This window comes from Macaca fascicularis, chromosome 2, assembly GCF_037993035.2.
Source record: "Macaca fascicularis isolate 582-1 chromosome 2, T2T-MFA8v1.1".
Classification (NCBI taxonomy): Eukaryota; Metazoa; Chordata; class Mammalia; order Primates; family Cercopithecidae; genus Macaca; species Macaca fascicularis.
Window position 1 is genome coordinate 189,534,538 of NC_088376.1, and position 27,106 is coordinate 189,561,643.

General features: G+C 33.7%; 1 protein-coding gene across 5 annotated transcripts in view; it reads right to left on the bottom strand.

Moving 5' to 3' along the window:
- EPHA3 (EPH receptor A3) overlaps window positions 1–27,106 on the bottom strand; it is a 359,434-nt gene that overhangs the window by 24,976 nt on the left and 307,352 nt on the right. For all 5 annotated transcript variants that reach the window (XM_005548387.5, XM_065539289.2, XM_005548386.4 and 2 more), the window contains 4 exons: window positions 22,147–22,208; window positions 19,648–19,857; window positions 1,675–1,824; window positions 696–889 (listed from right to left, as the gene is read on the bottom strand). In XM_005548387.5, the coding sequence (XP_005548444.3) occupies window positions 696–889; window positions 1,675–1,824; window positions 19,648–19,857; window positions 22,147–22,208 (616 nt within the window). The remainder of the gene's footprint in view (window positions 1–695; window positions 890–1,674; window positions 1,825–19,647; window positions 19,858–22,146; window positions 22,209–27,106) is intronic.

The following is a 27,106-nucleotide window of genomic DNA, read 5'->3' on the forward strand; positions in this document are numbered from 1 at the left end:
GAAAACTTGCATGTTGCTAGTCAGTGCAATATTTTGGATAATTTCTTTTTCATTATTTCAAATGAAAGATGAATCAGGACTGCTTTAGTCATGAAGGGTGAAAAGAAGTATGTGATCAGTATATTTATTTATTTTATTTATTTAGAGACAGAGTCTCACTCTGTTGACCAGGCTGGAGAGCAGTGGCATGATATCAGCTCACTGCAACATCTGCCTCCCAGGTTCACAGATTCTCCAGCCTCAGCCTCCCAAGTAGCTAGGATTACAGGTTCCTGCCACCACACCAGGCTAATTTTTGTGGTTTTAGTAGGAACAGCATTTCATTATGTTGCCAGGCTGGTCTCAAACTCCTGACCTCAAGTGATCCATCAAAGTGCTTGGATTACGGGCATGAGACATCGCACCCCACCAGTATTCCTATTTCCCAAAGACTTAAACAAGCCTGAAGGTAGAGTCAAGATACATGTTAAAACATATCTCAGAATTTCATCATTCCCATTAAGGAGCAGGAGAATTCATTCCAAAGATTAAAAAAGAAAGGGGAACTACATCTCTCGGGGAACTACATCTCTCTAATATTGTGGAATACAAGTTTCAAATAATGTATTTGTGGGGTGGGCCAAAAATATTAACATCTTGGAGATAGCAAACACAAATTTCAGAGTGAATGCAGGATACCAAATTGAATGTGTCACCTTGCTGCCGCACTGGTGATGATCTTCAGGCTGCCGGGATTCCGGATAAGCTTGTCCAGAATGCTCACTATCTGCTCAAACTTCGGTCTGTTGTTCCTGTCTTTCTGCCAGCAGTCCAGCATCAGCTGATACAAGGCAGCTGGGCAGTCCATGGGGGGTGGCAGTCGATAGCCCTCATCTACAGCTTTAATTACCTGTGTGAGAAGCAAAGTTTTCAGGAACCAGGAAGTGTCACTTACTTTACGTTTTCATGGACAGGGCTCACAAATATGCTTATTTTAAAGGTAAGTGGGAAAACTTCTCATTTTCAGTTGCCTAAAAGGATAACAACTGATCAAATAAATAAGAAATTATGTATGCCTAAAATATTATATAAAGGAAGATTGAAAGAACATAAATGTAGGAAAGGAGAGTATATAAAGATCCTTTGCAGGTTAAAATAAAAAGAAATGTTGAATGATAGAGGAAATTTAGTGTTATAAAGAAATTATTATTTAGTTATATAGTTCTCTATGAAAAACATATATGAATGAACATGGACAAAATTAGTATGCAGGTTTTAGTTATACCACAGGTCAAATGGTCCCTTTCAAATCATAGTAATTTTTTTTTGTAAAATCCTAAGTGCTGTAAAATTAAGTAACTATTAGTTCATTAGTACTTTTCAATGGTGTAAAGCAGTGACTTTCAAACTTCAACGTGTATTAGAATCTAGAGGTTATCTTACAGGTCACTTATTTCATTACATTTTCACTACAAATGTTTCTTTCGTCTTTTTTCTAAACCCTTGCTTGAGGGAAATATGTAAATCTGTAAGAATAGTTAATATCCTTGTGAGACTTGGAAACAGTTTCATTGCTGCTAAATATTTTATTTCAGTGTTACAAACCAGGAGTCACCCGGTTTCATTATGTTCCACTTCCTTGCACAGCTTGATCTTTTCATCCGAACTCATAACTCATAGACCACAAATACTTACGTCCTGATTGGACATCTCCCAGTATGGTCTCTCTCCATAAGACATCACCTCCCAGAGAACAATCCCGTAACTCCACACATCGCTGGCTGACGTGAACTTGCGGTAGGCTATAGCTTCTGGTGATGTCCACCTGATTGGGATCTTCCCTCCCTTTGAATATAAAATCATGTCTACATAAATGAGCAATGCATAGAACATATAATATACATAACATAGTCTGAAACCTGACAGAATTTCTCATAGTATTTCTGTTCTGAAATGGAATATGCATTTCTGTTAAACATTCTGATGTTATTCTATTTTAATACCAACCAGAAGTAGCATACCATTTACAGCAAATTTTACTTCCAAATAATTTGGAAGGATTTTGAAATTATATATAAAAAAGAAAATTGCTTAAATATTGACATTTTATATCAACTATAGCATGTAAATTAATCATCTGCAACAAAACAACCTGAAGTAGATGTGATATGACATGTATTAGAATTAAAAGAGGTATCACAAATCAACCTTCATTGATTTAACCCAGATTTATGCTTGACCAAGCAATCGAAGTTCAGCATGTGAATAAGTCCATATTTGTAAAGAACTTAGGCCACTCCCTGGCATATAAGTACTTACAGGTGTTTGTTACCTAAATAAACTAAAAATAAAATATTTTTTAAAACTCTCTTCAATATAATAATCATCTTGATTAATTTACTGCCTGCTTCATTTCATCATTAATCATTGAAGTGTCTTCTGGATAGTAGGCAAGCACCATATAAATTAGACATAATAATTACATTACCAGAATGTATAATTTAGAGGAGAATAATATTGCTTTTATGAGTTATGGGAGATATAAAAGTGTAATGTCTACGGAATTTGCTCTTAGTTCAATAAATACATTTAATAAAGATGTACGGATTGTCAACCGTATAGGAAGTATTATGCTAGTTATTTTGGGTGAAACAATTATAGATAACATAGTGGCTCTTTTGTTTGGAAAGTGTCAGGCAAAAAGGAGTAATAATGAGTTACTGCAAAAAACTAAATACAGAATGAAATAGGTATCTAGCACACTGCTTTTCAAACTTTATAATGCATATAAATCATATACAGCTTACTCCCAGCAAAATGAAAATTTTGATTCAGGAGGTTGAGTGTGTAGTCAGTGTCTGCATTTCAAACTCCATGTGATGCTGGTCCATGGACCTTACCCTGATTAGTAAGACAGTAGTAAAATCCACTGTGGATGTGGAACGAGGAGCCAAGATTCTCACTAGAGAAACTGAGGAGGTCACTTATGAATTAAGTGACCTCAATTTCAAGTGAAGTCATTTGAAAGATGAGTACAATATTTGATATAAGAAAAAAGGGATGGATACTTCAAAGAACTCACATCATCAAAATCTTAAGCCATGTTCATCAAAATATGACCGATTTCTATTAGGCCTCATAGCACACCACTGGATTTGAAGTGATCCTCAAGGGGGCAATACAGTGCTTTACACAAATGGATTAGCAACTTAGGAGACAAGTTTCTAAGCCTTGTTATGCCGGAATGTGAGCCTCATCTGTTACCGAGAATGTAATAGTCCTGATTCATAGCATTGTTGTGAGACTAAACGACAGATTGCAGTAAAATCTTTAGGCTTCTTCCTAGGACATAGTAAGGACTCAATAAATGTTAGCTCAATACTCTCATATTCTGAGCCAATGGCATAAATCAAACCACAGAGGAGAAAACTCTATGTTCTACAAAAACAGCTTCCGGTGTGAAGAAATATAATGGAAGAGGAAGCTAAAATGTCCAATTTTTATTTAATCACAGATACACTTGGGAAACTTTATCCTGGCTAGGTGAGTGCTAAGATGGGAACTAACTCAGTAAAACCAAGCACTTCTCCTTGCTGTTTTGGCACAAGTGAGCTACTCAGGGAGAGTACTGCCAGAAGCTCTTTGAAAAGGTAGAGCTTACACAGTCATGAAGAATGCATGAAACTGCGCAGAGAATTGAGGAAATGGAAAAGCACCAACAGCAGGAAGAATAAGCATGCAAAGACGCACAGTGAACACAACCTTTCTAAGAAGCTACCAGGTGAAGAATAGTTGACAGTTTCTATTGATGAAGTAAAACAAATCAAATTGGAGAGACCGGAGCCAGAGAAAAGACAGCCTTGGAAGTTAGGGAGATAAACTACAGTGTGCGAAGTGCACTAAAACCCCCAAAGCACTCATCCACATATGCCTAGACCAAGTTTATGTTTTCATAATTCAAAATTTCAAATACTACTCCCTGATATTGACAAAAGCGGACTTATACATGTAGCATTGAACAAAATCTACTCAGGACACCAAATGGAATCACTAGGCCTACTTTCTCCTTCTTAAGAACTCAGAGAATTAACAAAAGTCAAACAAAGTTGTATTCATAGGACAAGGGAGATACAGTATCCTAAAAACCTCAATTAAATATCTTATCTCTGTTATAGACGCTTGTCATTTTCCTAACCGCCATTGCTACTTCTCTTTTTCCAGAACCAAATTAAGTATATAAGTATGTTTTCAGTATTACTGAAAGGATACTTTGAGTATTACTGAAAGTATATAAGTATACTTATACTGAAAGGATCGTTTCAGTATACTTTCAGTAATACTGAAAGTGTAAAGTGTACTTAAATGGCACTAAAAAGAGAAAAAAAAAAAGGAAAAAAAGGCCCTTTCTATGCTGAAAACTTTGTACCTATTTAGAAAATATTAGGTCCAGATATTTGTTGCCTTACCGAGGTCTCTAGTTGAAACTAAAATAGAGTCATAAGAAAAAAAACAATAGGTTGCTGACAGCCATGAAAGAGAAGTGTATTTATTTGGTTTAATTCAATCAGGGTTAAAAAGAAACACAGAAGAGTTGTTTCATTTTAAGTGTTTCTTCACCATTTTCCAGAGAGAAGAGCGTTGAGATGAATAGAATTTCTTAAAATAGTGATATACTGAAAGGTGATCTTTTTTAGGAGGAACAGAGCCATGTTTCTGTTTAAACTTGGAAGGAGAATCCTCTTTTGCGCTGTTCTAAATGCAGACACAATAATGTTGGAGAGGTAACTGCTGTGTCGCATGATCATATCTTCACGGAAAGCTTCACTCACCTGAATCTCTTAACTTGCCTGGGACTTGTACAGTATGTTCTCTAATGCAGTACATGGTTATAGATTCAACCAAATTATTTCCAGAATATTTTCCAACTAGATATGGTCTATTTGCTTACACCTGTGTAAATCTTATTAAAATGTTTAAAACTTACACAAAGAGATATATGTTTGGAAAAATGTATAGTGAATTATCTTAATAAGAAAAACTTAAATTTTCAATTCTGCTCTTCCGGTTGTGTTTTGTAATTGTACTTATAATTCTGCTCTTACAATTGTGTTTGTGTTGTAGCCTGCACGCACGCACACACACACACACACACATTATTGTTAGAATGACAATTTTAAACCTTTCAATGTAGCATACTTGCTGATCAGGTGACCTATACACTATCTTTAACTTTGCACTAATTTTTAACAAAATATTCTGGCTCTTAGCTCACTGTGGTACCTTGGAAAGGTATCATGGCCACATTGTGCAGTAGATACCTGTGAAATGACAAAGGCCTCTTGCTACAAGATTTGCTAGCTTTGGAAATGTAGATATGGTCTTTTTACTTGTGTCATTCAGGTTTTTGATTTACACTTTCCTTTTCCTTTTTGTCTCTTAACTGTATCAAGGGTTCAGTTGCTGCCCTTATGGGAAAGCATGAGGAAGTGAGGCAATCTAATTTATTTTTCATTTGAGTTTGGACATGTTATTACAAACACACAAAAAGTAAGTGGCATTCAATCAGTTCAACAATGAAACTAGGGTGCAGTGTTTTAAATGTTTCCTTAATTTATCCAGATACTGCTATTGATCAATTGGTGTACCAGTTCTTTTCCTCGCTGTCCAGATTCCATCCCAGGTCACCGTTAATTGAGCTTATGTACTTAGAAGTAAACATATTTATTTTTATTTTTAATGGAAAACTCTTCATTTATATTTTTATGTATGACATCCAAACAATTCATTCTAAAACAAGAGCTGGACTAATTTAAACTCTTTATTTAGAAGAAAATGTGAATGAGTGTTGTTTCCTTGCCCATTGTTACTGCTGAAGTTCATAGACAGTTAGGTGTGGAGTGCAGTGGTGCCGTGCATTCTCGGCTCACTGCAACCTCCCCCTCTCAGACTCCAGCAATTCTTGTGCCTCAGCCTCCTTAGTGTCTGGGATTAGAGGTGTGCACCACCAAGCCTGGCTAAATTTCGTACTTTTAGTAGAGACAAGGTTTTGCCATGTTGGCCAGGCTGGTCTCTAACTCCTGGCCTCAAGTGCTCCACACGCCTCCACCTACCAAAGTGCTGGGGTTACAGGTGTGAGCCATCACACCTGGCCAACAGTTAGCTATTTAGCCCATAATTTATTCAATATTCATGAAACATTTGGCCTTCTCATTAGAGAATTTTCATTATCTGCTAATACGTAGCTTATTAGACTGATTAGTTTAACTCCAATAATGAAATAATCACGGATTCAAGACTCTTATCTCTTTTCTAGCTAACCATATTGCAAATGACACCATCCATCATTGAGGGAATCAGGAAGAGAATAAAGATGATTAAGAATTATATATTATTATTTAGAAAATTTTGTCATTTGTCATGAATTTATCATATATATAAAGCAACTAAAAAAGTGTCTGCTCCTTAATAGCGTGTTCAATAAATGTTATGCCCATTCCTTCCTTTCAGTTCCCTTTAATTGATACATTTATTGTTGATGTAACAAATTTATTAAATGACACTACTAGGGAAAGCTCACTGTTAGCTACAAAACAATTCAAATTTAGCAATTAATACTAAATCAGATAAAAAGAAAGTGTTAAAACTTCTCTTATTCTATGGCAAGCAAATAATATCAAGTTGCTCTGGCTTTAAAAAAAAAAGAATAATAAACCAACATGGTACACATTTAATTTGAAGTAAAAAAAAATCAAACTACAGGTGAAATTTCAAATCAGCAAAATGATTACAGAATTTAAGAAAAGGTAGATGCATCCATTCTCATAAACTCTTTAAATTCTTCATGGTGGTTTCAAACTCTTTGTGTTCTACACTAGTAAAAGTAGTAGTAGTAGTAGTGCCTGTCATATCAACTGCAACAAATAAAAATACTAAACCCCAACTATAATTTGAAATCATAAGCTTATGAAAAACTGAATAGATTACAAAGCTGAAGATAAAGAGTATTAACTCACATGAACTTGTGCTCTCCATAAATACACATTCACTACAGAGAGCAATTTTCTTTTTTAGGTGTTATCTTGGCAGATGTGCAGTTTAGGCATTCAATAGATGCTCAGTGATCTTAATTGAATTCCCCCTGTATATACGCTATCTTCCCAAAGACATGGTCTTTCTTCTTGGGAGGCTTTTTTTTTTTTTTTTTTTTTTTTCCTGCTTTCTGTAACTGGTAAAGTTCTTATCTGAACATCTTGGTCAAACGTAAACTCTTTGGGTGAACATTTGGGAGCCTTCCAGCAAGAGTTGGTCACTCCATCTTCTGTGATCCTTCTACTGCTTTACTATCCTGCCTGATCTGGGATGTCTAGAGGAATAACCACCTGCCCCGCTTCACCACTGCATTCCCCAGTTTAAAATGTGTCTTATTTTCTACCTCTGCTGTTTACAACACTTTATTGCTTGCAAAAGAGCATGCTGTTCTGTCAAGTGAGAATATGATTTATAATTTTGTGGACTTAGCAAAGTAGATTTTACTAAAGATTTCTGATCATTTTGAGCATTTTAAATGTGCAGTTCATTTTCAGTTGATAATGAGTTTAGTCTAGTTTTTCATAATGTATGTGAATGTGAATGAGCCAATATAAACATAATAGTTTATTTTATTAAATCTTACTGCTTTCTAATGTCCTCTTTTTTCTTATGCTACTATTTAATAGTGTTGTTACATCAATACATTTGAAAAACTCCACAATGATAGTTAATATAAGATTCACTGAGCATCAACTTTTTTAGAGTATCTGTAGAATTATGAAAATATGTCACAAGATGTTGTATGGATTATATGTTTTAGAGTTTGCAGAATGCTATAAAGATTTTCATTTGACTCCATAAACAGTACACATTCTACATCGACTGCTTCAATATTAATGTTGTAGGTACTTTATTAACCTAAAACTATAATTAATTAAAGAATAATTTTAGTTTATACACATGGACATTACCTCTTTGTAGAATGAGGCTAAGTAAACTGTGAAAACATTTAAAAAATTACACAAGGGTAAGACTTACATACTGACTAAAATATCCGATCTATTTGTCTTCTAGAGGTATACATTTATGTATGATTTTACTCCATGATGTCTTGATAAAATGAAAATAGAACATCAAAACTAGAGTGGCTATGTTTCAAATTTAGAGCCCAGGGTGGAGGGTGGTAAGTAACTTCAAGTGTTTAATTGAAACCAAATGAAAATAAAATTGTAACAGGCACACAAGACTTATGATTTGTTGCATTATGTTTGTGATAGCTTGAAGTTCCACATTCTAGGAGGCCTGATAACAGATGGCTAGTCTGTTGCACATTTGTTCACAAATGGTAATGCAGTCTATATTGTCCCATGCAACTTGCAGTCTAATATGAACAGGAAGAAATAGAAAGTACCTGAGAGAAACATTTGATCCCCACTCCCATTTTTTGCACATGATGGGAAGCTTGTAGGGCAAGGTTTCTTTAAAAGGGCACTGTTGACCTTTCACCCCAGATCATCGTTTGCTATGACGGCTGTCCTATGCATTGTAGGATATGTAGCAGCACTTCCACTGCTGTCGTCTAGATTACATTAGCATCTTCCCAGTTGTGACAGTCAAAAATGCCTCAAGACGATACTAAGTATCTTCTGGGGAACAAAATCATCCCCATTTGAGAACTACTGCTTTAAATGTTGTACAATCAGCAAGGGAAAGGAAACCACATGAGGTCTACAAATTATCTGGGATTTTATATAGACTAAGTGAAATCAACTTTCTAGGGATATTGTATAGCCCTGTCATAGGCTATACCTTTACTAATAGAAGAGTAGGGGTCAAGCTCACCAGAGCCAATCTTCTAATACTTGGATTTTGATGGTGTAATAATATCCCTTCTGAATTTTTTGTTTTATTGTATTTTCTCCTTTGTTCTTTTTTCCTATCTTCCTTCCTTTTCTTTTTCTTTTTTAGGATAACTTCCTGTTAATTTAAGTTTTGCTAGTAAAGCTTAAAGTCACTTCATAAATTAAGCATCTTTTTTTTTATTAAATGGAGGTATCAATAAACAAGCATTTTAGTAAGATACTAAAATATCTGATATATTTGTCTTCTAGAGGTATACATTTGCTCCAAGAGCAAACACTGTCTACAGCTACAAAAACGTAAATGTTATTGGCATAGAGAGACACTGAATAAGAGTCCTTGAGGGCCCAATTTGGTTCTGAAATATGGTAAAAAGAAGAAGCTGGGGCAATAAATTTTAATTGAGTCACACTTTACAATAAGACTTGCTGCATTTAAGCTGAGGAGCTGTAGTTCTGAGACTATCAAACTAAAATAAATTGAATATATAGGAGTCTAAGTTTCCTACAAGTAATTCATCACAGAGCTTATGCATATTTCTGTTCTTGATTGTGACCACAAAAATTCTTCTTCCCTTTTCACCTCCCACCTCAACAAATTCAAGCTCATATTGCATGAGCACTATCTTTTTCTGGTTTAGAAATTGCTTTCCCAGCTTATATATGTGAAGAACATTTTAAAAATGTAGATGCTTTAGAAGGATGTGCCACATTAGACATTCAGAATATTATAAAAGCACAGCTAGTTACTATAAAAATTATTTATGAAGATGTGTTTTTTGACCATATTTAAACATTTAAAATGAGGCATTTACTTTTACTGGTCTCTATATCCACATGTAAGTTCCCAAGATATATTTATGTATTTCAGAAAAGCTTCCAATTGCTTGGAGCAAGCCCAGAATCACAGCATATGGAGTGTATCTAAAACCTCAGTTTCAGAAAGACCTCCAATTCAAACTTAACAGAATCAGAAGTTAATGTTTGCTCCTTACATCTCCAATACCAAATCTTCAGCCAGTTCCTCCACGTGCTGACTTCTCATCTATGTATAGCTAAGTACCTGGAGGTACAGGGTAAGTTTAGTCATTTGCTCCATGTGGATTCCGAAGTTTAATAAGAATCAGGAGTCCTGGTGTCTGGGCTCAGCTTTGACCCTCCTATTTAATTTTAGTCAAGTTTCTTAACCTCTCTGCACAGCTGTCTTGTCATTCAAAAACAGGGTCATGGACTACATAAAATTTGACTTTACGTTCAGTTTTATCTTACTGCTTAACAGCTTTACTGACTTATGAACCGTACCTCTTTCAACTTTCTATCTTAAACCTACACGAATATCAAGGATGCTGACATTTTCAGTGTTAATTATTTTGGACTCTTAAAGAAAGACTAACTTTGGACTGAATTGCATATCCACACGGTGTCACCTTGATTTATGTTTCTAGAATTCTACAGAAAAGTTAAAGGAGTGGAATAAAGTGCTACAGGTAAAGATGCTGGGGATTCTCTGGACAAATGCATTACATAATTGCTAAACTCCACTGCAGGATTAGTTGAGAGTCTAAAACCTTGTCCACTTTGCCTAGAAACAGCAGTTAGATGAGGAATCACACAGTAACCCTCTTCTTGAAAGGTTCTGCAATTCAGTTCCCTAAGCTCAATGAATTTAGACAGTTCAACGAGACATGTGACTAAAAGCCTGAATTTTTCAGGAGCTTAACTGAAATGGGTTAGGGGGCTTCAAGTTCTGATTTCTAAAGAAAAGGAGTATAATTGTTGAAATCTCTGGATATTGAAGCGTAATATCACATAGCTACCAAATGTTTCTCTAATTATATGTACAAATCTCTGCCTGCCGATTTAGGAAAGGCTTGCTGGTTATAGTTCACATTTCCTGTTTTTGAGTTTTGTCAGGTCATACTTAGAGTGACAAAGGACTTTGGAGAGTTTATCTGAGTAAACCCAAGTAATTGAGTATTTAACCTGGAGAGAAATATTAGCTTCTCAGGTTAAAAGTGGAACTATAGAGATAAATTATTTGGCTAAAAGATTTAGCATCTATCTATTGTCAGGGACTAAAATTCATTCACTGCAGACAACAAGGTGAAGGGTGATCCAAGAAGGCTCCCAAGGGAAACATCTAGTCTTATCCCCAGTAGTTCAAATCTCAGAGCCACTGAGAGAATAGTTTCAGCAGATGTTGATTGCCACAAGAGATCAGAGATAAACGATCCTTTAGGTAGCAAAACCTCATTCTTTGAACTTTTCAGATCTTTCAACATCATGTGAAATGATTAAGCATTTCTTGAAATACAGGAAAATCTCCGTGTTCCAAGTTATTCTATGGCTATCCAGGAAATAAAACACAAACTCATAATGTTTATGTTACTTTCAGATTCTCATAAAACAGTGTAAAAACTAAGTAATCTGATGTATGATATCTATCTTCAACAAAAATAATGCAAACATTGGGGTATAAGTCCATATATATATATATATATATATATATATCTCCATATATATACACACACACACATATATATATCCTAATATGAATCTGGCTTTTTTAAAAGTTCGATGAGGTTTTAAATGTCCAATTTTGTATTTTTTGTATATATTCAATCTCTAATTTTTAAAATCTCTATTTTTTTTTTTTTTTTGAGACGGAGTCTCGCTCTGTCGTCCAGGCTGGAGTGCAGTGGCCAGATCTCAGTTCACTGCAAGCTCTGCCTTCCGAGTTTACGCCATTCTCCTGGCTCAGTCTCCCTAGCAGCTGGGACTACAGGCAGCCGCCACCTTGCCTGGCTAGTTTTTTTGTATTTTTTAGTAGAGACGGGGTTTCACTGTGTTAGCCAGGATGGTCTCGATCTCCTGACCTCGTGGTCTGCCCGTCTCGGTCTCCCAAAGTGCTGGGATTACAGGCTTGAGCCACCGCGCCCAACTTAAAATCTCTAATTTTAAAAAAAGTTATAGTAATTCATTTCAAAGTCTGAACTTGTAGCACTCTGAACACAATTTTTTGAAGAAGCAATGGTAAATTAGTAGAAATGTAGCAGGGGATACTGACAATTGGCAATTAAAATGATAGGAATAATGTTAAATTCATTCTAATGATTGTTCTGAGATAAGGCCTCACTCTGTTGGCCCAGCCTAAAGTGCAATGGCGTAATCAAGGCTCACTGCAGCCCTGACCTCCTGGACTCAAGTGATCCTCCCACATCGGCCTCCTGAGTAGCTGGGACTAGAGGCATGCATCACCAATAGGAAATGAGGACTAGTCGCCATTAGCTTGACATTTAGTCTGAGCTAAACTGTTAATCTAATGACTTAAACTGTCTTCCTGCAAGGTGGGCCTCTTGGAATCAGGGCAATTATTAAAATTATTTTATTCAATTGAAAATTAGTGAAAGCAAAATTAATGTTTCTTTAGCCTCAATATTTGCTCCTTCATTCAAACCCATTTTCTGCTCCAGTGTCATTTTACCAGACCATTTCTCTGACCATCCTATATAAAATTGCATTCTCCATAGACTGTCTGTATTCTTCATTTTACTTTCCTGCCTTTACTTGTGTGCTCCTGTGTTCCACTTCACAATTATAGTTTTAATTTTTCAGCACATAAACTGGATAGTTGTTTTTTACATGTTCAAATGTTCATGCTACTCATCTCTCTGAAATAGTTGGATAGAAAGTACTAGACTTTTCATTAACTTTTGATTCAACATTAATCACTGAAATCACTGAACCTTTGAGAGTTTTCTAGTTATTGAATAAATGGTTGTATTTTCTGATGCTACATGTAGGCATATTCATTTTGATCATAAGACGGGAGGCAATAAATTCATCATTGACTTTTTTTTGTTCACAGCTTAAAATACTTTTACTATAAGAAGGACACAAATTAGATATTTTGTTATTACCTTTTTCATGTAGGTATAAATGACATGTGACATATATTACTTATCAAATTAATATGTGTCTTTTGTATTATACCAATTTTGATATGCATAGATTTTTAGTTCTTGAAAATGTTACAGAACAAGGCCTCCTGTTTTCTGTTATTTATGTTCTTAGATTGGAGTTATCAGAAAGGAAATATTTAACCTCTTAGCTTTTAATCACTTGCTTGGCCACTTTTCTTTTTTTGTCTTATCCTTAAAATGAAATCAAATAAAACAAAGTTGTACTAGAATATATCTGATATCGATGTGGCAGAGTCGCAGATCTAAAAAGTGAAATAAATCATTACGTAAAAGAAAACGTTCTAACAAAATCCAGTTAGTATGTACTAAGTAGGCAACTTCAGAATAGAAACGAAAAAGAAAACAAATCTAATAATGGAGAATATAGCCAAGGATAACTCAATTTGTTTTCTCAAATTTTCCAACTCAGTTTATGTGGTAATTATGCTCCCCAAATGAACTTAAGGACATAGGAAGAATTGAAGTGACAGATTACACAGCATCTAAATAAGATAAAAGTCTGTATTTTCAGTAACTTGATCCTGTATAAAACAGAAAATTAATCACTACCATTTTGGAATCTAGGATGCCATGTATTTCAACATATGAATATAGAAATGTTCATCTATATAGATGCATGAATGCATATATACAAAAATACTAACCAGTTAAAAATAAAATTTCATAAGAGCACAGATTGAAAAATCATTCAGGGGCAAACTGTTCTACAACAGTGTCATGATTCTGTTAGAATGAAGTAAAGTAAATTAGTAGACCCAGGGCAAAAATACAACAAACATGTTATAATTATACTTTCAAAGTCACACGATGAGAAACCAAAGGAAAGGAATTCGTTTTTCTATGTTTTTTTTTTTGTTTTTCCAGACACAAAACTTCTTTGATGATTTAAATTTGTGGATCTAAATGCTCTAATCATATCCATCCCAATGAAGTCCATGGACTTTCAAGATGATTTGGCAGCTTTGGTGTGCAGCTGCAGTTCTGCTTTCAAGGCTACTTCTTTAAAATACATGATAGCACATAAAACTATGCCATAATGTAGATTTACATCGGTGAATAATGACAAAAATATTCATTTAGTTATTAAGGGGCTTTTGTCCCTGTAAAGTATCTGTAACAGTGGCTTTCAATGTGTCATCCAAGCATCTATGTGGATTCCCAAGAGCATTTTAGGGGTCCACAAGATAGAAACTATTTTCATAATAATACTGAAACTTCACAGCCTTATTCATTCTGAACATCCCATGAGTGTACAGTGGAGTTTTACAGGCATTATAGGATGCAAAATAATATTGTATAATGGAAAATATCAACATTCGCAATTTCTGCATAACATAGTAGTGAGAAATGAGAAGAAATAACAAGAAGTGAGTATTGGGGGAAAAAGAAATCTGATTCCCTACACAATATCCTTATGTAAAAGGAAAAACAAACATAAAAGTGTATAGTACTATCTTAGCTGACCCTTTCATATCAGGCACGCTACTGAGAACATAAGGAAGGAAAGCTTGTGATACACTTAAAAAAACAGAGTGTGAGAAAATATCTGAGTGTCTGATAAATTAAGTTTTGAGCTTAGGTATTCCCTCAACTCCTCAAATACTCTTCCAAGTTTAAGAAGTTTGAAATACATAAATAGATTATATAATTTCTATACACTCCTCTATTCTGCCTCTCACAGAGATGTTTTAAAATGAGAGCGGCAGATATTCCATGCTCTATTCTTTTCTACTGACATTGATTGAAATGCCCCTCATAATTCTTCAGTGCAACTACACTCTACCTACAGGCAATAGCTTTCAGAGGATCAACCAGGAAAGGGTCACTGCACTGAGGCACCAAATCTTAATCTCCAAATTGTAGAAACTTCAGACACTAGATGAACTGTGTTAAATGTTATTAATGTGACTGACTTTTTAATGCAGATTAACCAGGATTTGTTATCTAAAAGGAATGCCTCAGCAAATTGTTTTGAATGGTGAACTTGTTTTTCTGAAATAACAATAATCAGAGCACACTAAATCAAATAAACAAGACAGATGTCTAAGCTGGGTTTACTGCTTTGGGTTAACAAACAGAAAATATATGCACAAAAATATAATCTTTTTTTTCTTTTTCTTTTCTTCATTTTAAATTTATTATTATTTATTTATTTTTTGAAAAAGGGTCCCACTCCATCACCAGGCTTTAGCTCATTGCAGCTTCAACCTCCTGGACTCAAGTGATCTTTTCACCTCTGTCTCCTGAGTAGTTGGGGCCACAGGTGAGTGTCTCCATGCCTGATGAATTTACGTTTTTATTTTTATTTATTTATTATTATTATTCAGATGGATTCTCACTCTGTCCCCCAGGCTAGAGTGCAATGGCACAATTTAGGTTCACTGCAACCTCCACCTCCCAGGTTCAAGCAATTCTCATGCCTCAGCCTCCCAAGTAGCTGGGATTACAGGCGCATGCCACCACACCCAGGTAATTTTTGTATTTTTAGTAGACACGGGGTTTCACCATGTTGGCCAGGCTGGTCTCGACCTTCTGACCTCAGGTGATCCACCTGCTTTGGCCTCCCAAACTGCTGGGATTACAGGCATGAGCCATTGCACCCGGCCTATATTATTTTAATATATATAAACACATATATATAGTATTTATATATATTTTTATATAAATATATAATACATAAATATAGACATATATATAAATACTATATGTTATTTTTATATATATATATATTTACAGAGATGAAGTCTTGCTATGTTGCCCAGGCTGGTCTCAAACTCCTGAGCTTAAGAGGTCCTCCTGTCTCGGCCTCTCAAAGTGTCAAGATTATAGGCGTGAGCCACCCCACTCTGCTTATCGAGACGAGATTTTATCTCAGTCAAGTCTATATCCCAAAATACTACTTGCTTAAAATTTTTTGATTAATGGCATCAGCCATAATTTAGCTTTAAATATAATTCCAAAAGAGAAATTCCCAAAACATTCTGTGCAATATCAGCATTCCTGGAGTAAGTATACATTTATTTCCAAAAGGAAAACTTAGAATGCTGCCTCATTTAGCTGTTTGGTGTATTTGTTTTTTTTTTAAAAAAATGAAGTCCTATTACTTTATAACCATACCTCATATTTAGAGTAAACTATAAACTTATTGAACTAAATAAGACCTATTATGGGAGATTAAATCAACGATGTCTAAATTACTCTAGAAATGCACGTGCAAATTACAGCTTCTCGGAAGAAAGCCAGGACTCCCATGGATCATTTGAGAGAGTTCCAAGAAAATACAAGGATGAACACTGAAGAACTCGAAACTGCTATTTATTGGTAGTGAATGAGCCTATTTGTTCAGTGTGTTTTTAAGAATCTTCAGAGACTGAAACAGAAATGCAAAGAGCCTGTTGCACTTTTATTTCAGAAACGTTAAAGAGCAATTTCCATACCACACCTTTCTTCTATCACAAAGAGGTCCTGACAAAGCAACAATCAGTGTAACTGAAACATTTAGAGTTAACCCACTGTGTTCTCCATAGTATGAATCATCTAAAGTTGGACAAATATTTCCAGTTCCTGCCGGAGAAACTATTCTTTCGAGTATCCTGGCAATCAAGCCTACTTATGGGGACAGAGATGCTCTCATGTAATAATTTAATATGGGGCCGGGCACAGTGTCTCATGCCTGTAATCCCAGAATTTTGAGAGGCTGAGGCAGGTGGGTCACCTGAGATCAGGAGTTTGAGACTAGCCTGGCCAACATGGAATAACCCCGTCTCTACCAAAAATACAAAAATTAGCCAGGTGTGGTGGCAAGCCCCTGTTATCCAAATAACTTGTGAGGCTGAGGCATGACAATTGCTTGAATCTGGGAGGTGGAGGTTGCAGTGAACCGAGACTGCATCACTGCACTCCAGTCTGGGAGAAACAGTGAGGCTTTGTCTCAAAAAAATTAATTAGTTAATTAATTAATAATTTAATGTGGCATAGAAATTAGAACCTGACTGAATAACCAGAAATTTAACATTTCAAATAAAGTGTTTTATCAAATAGTTTTTATTTATCCTCAAGGTATTTTTCTTGTATAATAAGATTGTTGTAACAAGGACAATGTAAGTAAGCGTGACACTTTTCATGGACTGTTAGAAGTACTTATGTCATGACAGGGTAAGACGGATAGCCTTAGAAAAACAGTAGAAGTGAGTAGAATGAAATACACTCCTTAAGACAATAAGTATCCCTTGTAGCATATAGTGTCTACTGAACTGATAGTTCAGTGATTAAAATGATGCTTTGTTGCAGATACATTGGCTATTTTTTCTGGTGATCAGAGAAGGAGAACTCAAAAGCACTGTTGAGGTATTTATCCCGTGTTTTGCAATTTCATCAAGTGTTCAGAGCTATATAATTGTAATCACTTGTAAATTTAATTCAACTAGCTACAAGATACAAAATTTCTCTTAATTTGTCATGCTCTTATCCATTAGAATTGTGTTTGTAAGACCAACATTTTTGTGTAGGTCACATTTTAAGTGTCTAAGGGCTTTTTAAAAAATACTCAGATATTTCAAAAAAAATTTAGATTCAAGAACAAAGTAAATCACTATGAGGTATATTTGAAAATTGGAAAAATAAAAAGGATTTATTATTAAAAGCCATTGGGAGAGTCCTAGCTCCTATATCAATGCATCTAGATATATCCCAACAGCATTGTGCCATTGTCATTCAGTGGTTCTATTATTGTGGCTTTACTTGCGGAAGAAATGCTACCTGGCATATTAGGTTCTTTATTATATATAGCATGATATGCATGCCATGTGACAATTTTGATTATTGGAGTTCTCGAGAGATTCGCAAATAGGATGAGCTTTTTTTAAAAAATCAGGAATAAACTTTTAAAATTAGATAATAAGAAAATAGCAGAAGACTACCATCTTTGGAACCACCCATTCACTTGGCTGATGAGAATATGGAGAAAGACACTGCCATTAGGAGAGAAAATTGATAAAAAACTATAGCAAAGACAATTGGGCAATACATATGCCAAAAACTCTCACGTATTTGTACACATTTTGATCCTGTAATGTTAATTCTATAGAAGTATCCCAAAGAGGTAATCATGGACAGACATGAAATAGATATCATGACATCAAAATATCATTCATAATATGAAAATATTGTAATTCGGCCCAATTACTAGTGCTTTATTTAATTAAAGTATGTGCATGAATATAGTATTAGACATTATGAAATACTGTAAAAATATTTAATCATCTGGAAAATTATGTATTTTATTTTTTTAAGTTAAAACAAGGCAGATAAAATGGCATTGATTTACACATAAAGTGCTGAATTTATTGGTATGTTGAAATCATTTTATATATCATTATATATAGTATAATCCCATTTTTGTAACTTTATGCCAAAAGAGGAGTTATTTATTTGTGAAAATGTATTTAAAAAATTGAAAGTATAAATTTAAAATGCTAATAATTATGTTTGTGTAGTATTAATAGTAATGCTTATTAGACATTTACTTGTTGTTTATATTTTCTAAATTTCTATCACAGAAAGAATTTTCTTTAAAGAAAAACTTAAAAATTAGCTGGGGCACGTGACCCATGCCTGTAATCCCAGCTACTCAGCAGGCTGAGGAGGGAGGATCACTTGAGCCCAGGAGAATCACTTGAGGCCAGGAGTTTGAGGCTGCTACAATGAGTCATAATTGTGCCACTGCACTCCAGCCTGAGTGACAGAGTGAAGCCCTGTCTAAAAAACAAAAAACAAACACAAAAGAAAATAACAACAGAAAAGACTGTTCACAAAAGATTCAAATACATTTTGAATTAAATGGATGCAAATGAAAACATATGCATTTAATTAATCCTAACTGATAATAGTAAAATTAATGATAACACCTAGTTTTATCAAGAGTGTAGTAAAGTGTGCTTTTAAAATAGTCACATAATCTTTGACACAAAACATTCATTTTTAGGAATGTATCATTAGAAAATCATGAGGCTCATAACAATTATGAATGCAGACAGATCATTTATACATTTGTATAAAATATGAAATAACTAAATATAATAACAATTCGCTCACTAATTAGGATTTGATTTAAGAAAAGATAAAACAATATAGAACACAGCAACCTACTAAACATCAAAACTTAAAGATTATTTATTGACAATGAAATATATTCAAGAAATGTATTGGTATGGAGATAAATGGCATACAATTGTATTATAAATAATTATATTTAAATAATATATTCATGAACATGTTTGTATGTAAGAGTATGAAGAAAAATTTGGAAGAATTGACTCACAATCTTGTAAATGTTTTCTGTGGATGCACAATTATGGATAACTTTTCTTTATACGTCTGTTTTGACATTTTTATAATAAAAATAGGTGTTACTTATTAAACATTGATTTGAAAGTGTTTCAAAATGACATGTAGTGGGTCCTGAGAATTTATCTATTCTGCTAGCTCAGGGTGACTCAACCATGGTGAAAAGATGGATACATTTAAAAATATCAAGATTTGAGGAAAGTGAGAATCCTGCTTTTGGTGGGGAATATTAAACTAAGGTATAGAAATTCAGAATTAGAATCATTAAATGTTAAAACAGTGATCATCTATTTACCCAGAATAAATAATAATATTTTAATTTTAAGATACGTTTTCTTTATGAAAAACATAATTGACAACACATTTTGGGTCATGATTTCTACTTATTTACAAGTCAACATGATATGAGATGGAAAACAACGATAAAAGAGGAGAAAATCTGAGTTACTCACTCTTGTTGTATAAGCAGCTTCCGGGTCATCCTCTAGGACACGAGAAAGTCCAAAATCAGACACCTTACACACCAAGTTACTGTTGATCAAGATGTTCCGAGCAGCGAGGTCTCGGTGAACATAGCCCATATCTGACAGGTACTTCATGCCAGATGCTATCCCTCGAAGCATCCCCACCAGCTGAATGACAGTAAACTGGGCATCGTGTTTCTGTGAAGCAGTTCAAATGTACAATTAAGATATGTTCCTATTTCTTTTTTTTTTTTTTTTTTTTTTTTTTGAGACGGAGTCTCGCTCTGTCGCCCAGGCTGGAGTGCAGTGGCCGGATCTCAGCTCACTGCAAGCTCCGCCTCCCGGGTTCGGGCCATTCTCCTGCCTCAGCCTCCTGAGTAGCTGGGACTACAGGCGCCCACAACCGCGCCCAGCTAATTTTTTGTATTTTTAGTAGAGACGGGGTTTCACCGTGGTCTCGATCTCCTGACCTTGTGATCCGCCCGCCTCGGCCTCCCAAAGTGCTGGGATTACAGGCGTGAGCCACCGCGCCCGGCCATGTTCCTATTTCTTAAAGATGTATCTTTATTGGTTAAAATCTCACATATTGAATTTTGTAACAAGACTGACTATACACCCTTTTGTCCTAAGCACTCAAGACAAAGATATGTGGCAAATGGACACAAGGTTGAAACAAAGTAACACAGTGGCGATGTTATCAAATACTTTGTAACAGGAAGTATCTTAACGTTCTTTGACTTCAGTTTAAAAGCAAGGACTTTACTGGTCCTTAAATGACAAAAAAACACTAACTCCTCCTCAGACTCATTAAGGTTAAGAACAACAAAATGAAATGAATCTTGTGGCTAGTTTAGGTTGATATTTATTTGTTTGATTGAATTTTTATTTCCCCTTCTTTGTTTCCTGATATTTTATGAATCATTTCAAATAAGGTGGATGCTACATTTTTAAACATTATCATAAATAATTAGCTCATAATTAGTCAAAATATTTATTGGATATTTGTTTTTCTACCCACCTCTGAGTTGCAGGTCACAAAATAGAAAGCAATAAGAAACTAAATCACATAATCCAGCTTCCAATCTAATTTAATCTTGGATTAAAATAGAAACACAAGGTTTAAAATGTATAGATAATGCATTAATATAAAATGTCCATGTTTAATTACAAACAATAATTTTGAAATAATATTTATCATATTTTAACTCACTTGATTTTGAAAATGTTTATTTTTGAAATAATGATTGTGAAAATAATTGCTATTAAAATTTTTATTTGGGTAATGGATTTTAATATAAAGCATATCCTTTCTCACTCTTAGAAAATTTAAAATTTTCTTCCATGATTATGAATGATACTACATATTTTATCTATCTATTTCTCTATCTTTCTGTCATCGACCTATCTCAATTTATGTAGCACCAAAAGCACCTTCAGGACAGGGCCTATGTCTTTTCTGATACCCTGCAATGACTGGTAATTGGTATTGTCCTGAACTTCATAAAATGTTGAACACGATATTTGTTGAAATAGATGGAAATTTAACATATACACTTTCATATGGTGAAATATAGTATGTCAAAATATGGCCAGGTGCAGTGGCTCATGCCTGTAATCCTAGCACTTTGGGAGGCTGAGGAGGGTGGATCACTTGAGGTCAAGAGTTCTAAACCAGCCTGGTCAACATGGTGAAACCCCATTTCTACTAAAAATACAAATATTAGCGAGGCGTGATGGTGGGCGCCTGTAATCCCTGCTATTCGGAAGGCTGAGGCAGGAGAATCACTTGAACCCAGGAGGCAGAGGTTGCAGAGAGCCGAGATTGCACCATTGCACTCCAGCCTGGGCAACAAGAGCAAAACTCCATCTCAAAAAAATATAGATAGATAGATAGATAGATAGATAGATAGATAGATAGATAGATGCATAGATAGACAGATAGATGATAGATAGATAATTGTATAAAGCTTACCAATCTAAAGAATTAATATACATATCTAACACCAAAATGATACATCTAAATTGAAACTATATATACTTTAGCATTAGAGCACATGCTTATTTTCTGAGTAGACAGCACTATTTGGAAAGTAGATGGTCTGTCTTATATCAGACTGTGATTAAATAATTATATCAGACTGAGATTACTTAAAATAAAAAAGAGACTTTCTGTCTTACATCAGTGGGTTTTATTACTTGCTTTAGGATTCTTTTTTATTTTTATTTAACGAGTGTGAATCTTGGCAGTATAAAAAGACTCTTTTGAAGAAGAATTCACGAATCTGTTTTAAAAATATAAACCATTAACATATGAATGCTGCAAAATAAAGGTGCAATTTTACAGCCCTCCTCTGTCTATTTAGCCTCAGAAAATTTCAGTTTTACTTTAAACTTAGATTACCGAATTGCTTGGCACAGTGTTGGAGGGTGTCTCTAACACTTTCAGCAATTTATTCATATATATGTATGTGTGTGCATCTTACTTACACGTAAGAAACTATCCAAGGAACCATTTTCCATGTATTCTGTGACAATCATAACTGGCTTACCTAGGTATACAGTAAATAATAAATAATAGTTAATCAGTACAGTTCAACAAGTGTTATACAATGAACATATATAATACAGTTGGATACACCTGATGATTATAGAGATGTAAGAACTTTACCTGTCTTCCAATAAGTTGCAGCAAAAAGCCCTAGGTTTCATTAGAAAATAAAACATTAAAAACCACAAAAATTGGAGAAGATTGGTTTCCAGAACAAAGGCCCATGACCAATAGTATCTAAACTGATTTAACAGGTCTTTCAAGTAAAGAAAAAATATGCCCCTTTCCTCTCTTTAATGAAATTCTCACTAATCTTCAACACCAAATAGTTCTGCCTTCAAGCCCAAGATAACGTTAGGAATTTAGCATTTATTTATTCTTTCTATGGGTATTTATATGCGCTATGTGTGCTCATACACATATATACGTGTAGGGCACTGTGGTAGGTATTCTCTTTTGTGCTGCTTAGTGGGGAGCAAGTAGATCAAAATTCCTGCCTTTATGGATTCCACACATGAGTTCTACAAAACAATTCAGAATAACAGTTATAATTATTTACCATATTTGATTAACACTTAAAAATTATGAAATCAATGCTGACTATGTTTAAACGGAAAATAAAACTGAAATTAAAATTGCTATTGGCAGTAACTTGTAATACCCATTTTGCAAATATGTAGCCTAAAATACCATGAAACCTTTAACCCAGCATTTTACTGTATTTAAATAACAGTAATTGTGCATAAGATACTGGTGTAATTAATTTATCTATTAACATATTAAGTATTATTATTTCCATTTTACACATGAGAAAACTGAGACACAGAGGTTAATTAACTTGCTGGGCATCATACACCTAATGAGTTATAAAGCTAAAAGTCACAACCCGAACACACTATGCTGTCGCTTTCGGAAACTGATAATGCGGGAAAAATGTAACACATGAAAAAGCATCAGACACAAAGGTGCTAAGTATACTGGATACACAGAGCTATGAATATAACAAATGTTCCACTACAGATAATGATTTAGTCAGTTATTGCATGTTAAAGCTTTGGATGATTTTAAATTAAAATGATGACCTGAAGACTGTAGTATGTTAGACAATTGTTATAGCATAATATTATGCAAAGCTGAAAATATAATTCTGTATACATTATGGTAACAACTAGGAAGATTATATAAAGCTAACATTTTAAAAAGAAAAATACCAAAAAAAGGATGTGTTGATATAAAGGAAATACTGATAATTGTTTTTCATGATTAGAATTATGTAACATTGCATTAGGTACTTGACATTTGTTGTATCACTTAATCCTCACAGCTTACTTATGCTTTAGCAATATACATTATTCTAATTTTACTGATTCCTATCCAGAAAACATTGTAGGTTTAAGCAACTTGTTGAGGTAATACAATTAGATAGTAGTCAAGCAAATTTTAAACATGACCACCCCTAATTTCAAAACCTATACATATTACCACACTGTAATTCCCTTACTTTATTATTATTATAACACTATTTTAGTTATAAGTCCAGCATTTTACAGGAAGGAAAATCACTCCTTTTCCAAGTCCAGAAGACCTGAATTGAGTCCTACTTGAGTACTACTGAAAATTCATGAGCAAATAACAAATTTTAAACAAACATTAATGTACACCTAACTGTATAACACAATTTTAATTTTTCCTCATATGTGTCTTATTTATCATGAGGCTAGTTTGCATTCTGATGCTAGAAAATACTTTCCTTTTCTTGATTTTTTTCCTTTCATGTGTAAAAACTCTAATTTATACAGAATGTAAATTATGAGTTAGCATCATGAAGGTTATACTTTTACATTCAGTAATTTGAATATATTCCAGGAATTATGTCTTATTTATTAAGAAAAAATCTATTTAAATTCTATAGTTTCTGAGATAATTTTTATACATGTTACAACCACTTAATACATTGATATGCTTTCCATTAAAACACTGATTTATGTTTTTAAGGCACCATATAACATCTATCTAGTTAATGTAGTAATATCTGAAAAATTGCTTCAGTCAAAACCTTGAGCCCCCAGAACTTGCTTTATCAAAATTCCAACTAAACTTTGATTAAAAAATATTCAGAAAGAAAGGTAAGATTCACCATTTCCTTGGAAACTTAGATCTCTCCTGAATTAGTATCAGATCCCTAAAGACTGTTTGATTCTAGATGCCTGGCCTGAAATGAAATGGATGAGTAAATGAATGAATGAATAAAATGCTGCATATGTGTGCTTTCTGTAAATCTCCATCAGTTTCTGTCTTTCCTCCTTCATACAGTGCTGGGAGGAATGATATGTTACCAAAATTCAATGCATACTTCAAATGCAGTCACAGATATTTTGCCTCACACCGCCAACTCTGAATATCATTGGCCAGTTACTGCATTTTTATACTACTCAGACCTTTGCTTATCACTCCTTTCCTTCTGGCTCCCAGCATTATGACCATTTCATTTCTCATTAGCATGTCTAGTGGAATGTTTAGGAAATGAAATAAAAGTAGCTGAAAAATCAAACCAGTCAATTAAGTCAAAGCCCCATGACCATTCAGAAATCAGATCAGCTTGCATTTAACTCTATCATTCAGGTATTTGTAAACACATCAGTTAAGATGGACAAGTCTGAAAATGTGCTTTGAATTATGTTCAGAGATTCTACGAACCAAATGTACAAAGAGTAAACAGAATCACAAATATTCTACCTTGGAAAATAGTATCTTGACTTAGAGTTTCCCTTCCATTGTGATTTTGATTATGATAAATAGGATTAAAGAAAAAAGAGATTTCAGTAGTGGCGAGAACTAGTTCTAACATGCATTAAATGTGGTGGGAAATTATTTATAAAATGGCAGCTCATCTGCACATTATGCCATGTATTTGTACTCAAGTTTGCATGCTCTTTCAGGTCTATTTTGATTTACAAATGACATGATCAGCTTCCTCAAGACAAAGCCTGTATCATTTGCTGCTCTCAGAAACCCCAAAACACATCTGGGTATACATACTAAACTCAATGAAAGTACTATTCTATGACTTGTTGAAATGAAACCATCAAAAATGAGCAACACAAAATTTGCAGTGGAGTTTTACTTTTGTTCTCAAGTTGATTTATGAGTATAGATAAAATGGTGATCTTTCACAATTGTAGAGTAAAGGGAAGCAAATCAGTCTGTTAGAATCAGTTCCTTTTCCCAACTATCCCCAGTGGCTCAGAGCTATTACTAATCATTGAATTGCTGCTTGATGACAGAAGAAATGTGATTCAAAATGTCTAAGAATTCCAGATTCAGCACCAGCTGTTTTACCAAAACTTTCTCAATCACATTTCTTATAAAGAGTGTATAGGTGTATATATATATATGCATATGTATGTGTATATATTTATTAATATAAATATAATAAATATATATTTATTTATAAAATAAATAAAAATATAAAATAAATAAAAATATAAATATAAAATTTTATATAAAATATATAATATATAAAAATTTATATTAAATATAAATATAATAAATAAATAAATAAAAATATAAAAATAAAAAATATTTTATTAATATAAAATATATACACATACATATGCATATATATACATATACAAAGAGTCAGTCATAAAGATATTTTCTTTGAAATTTTCTAACACATTTTGTTTTCTAGATTAAAATATTTTCATTCAAACATAAACTTTGTCAGATATTGAAATATGAAATATTTACATTTAATAATTTCAAATGGAAATGCTATTAACTCCCTATTAACAACAATAATTGGGTCTAACACTTTACCTCTTATTTTCAAAAGGATTGAACACACTCTAATGAGGGTAAATTATAAAATTCAAACTTTTGACCTTAGCCACTAGCAATCTATATAATCAGTGTCAAGATGGAAGGAAAAAAAAAAAACAAACGGGAGATGGAAAGTTGAAAAAAACTGACAAAATTTGCCTATTTCCAGGAAAGAAGATTTGAATCATCTTTGATGAGAATAAAAAATGTTTCATAGATTTTCACATATTATACCTAATTGATAACAATATTGTAATGAATATTGAACTGAAATATTGAAATGAAATATTGAACTGACTTAGGGTATTTTTTTCTGTGGGTTTCTCATTAAATCATTGTAAAAGTACAGGACAATGTCTTCCAAATTCCATTTTAATCAAGACATTACTCTGCGGAAATGACTCCTATTACATCTCTGAGTTAATGACAGCAGAGACTAAGCCCATTTGTCTGTAGTTCTAAATCCAACACCTATCAGTGTGCCAGCTACAATGGATCAAATTAGGTCTATAATTTCAGACTGGCCAGGGATAATCTCTCTCTTCAAAATCAGGATGAGAAACACTTTCTCCAAGACATCCTTAACCAACAATACTCTATAGTCCTAACACATAGAATGCTTTACATTTGGCTGCTTGAAAAATATTTTTATTTATGCTTAACTTGAAACAAAATTCAACATAATCAAAGATAACAACTAATTTACTGTCCCTTACGCTAGTTAGACTTGAGTCATGAGGTAAGCACAGTAATATAAATCATACAGTAAGTGGAAAGAATGTACATAGTGATCTGAATATGTTGTTTGATTTTATAAAAAGTTTTGTTCTTTTCTCCTTTCTAAGCTTTCTACCTTTTATTTATTTGCTTGTCTAATTTGAAAAGTTTCTTTAAAAAAAAACAAACAGGATTTCAAGAATATCAGTGAAGACTGTCATTATTAGAGTGTTCAAAATAATGCAAATAAAGGAGCTGATTTATTTGCAAAAGCCAAAAAAAAAAAAAAAGGTTTAAGATTTCCTGTACAATATTGAATTGAAATAATAAAAACAGGCTTTTTGTTTTTTCTTGAAAAGA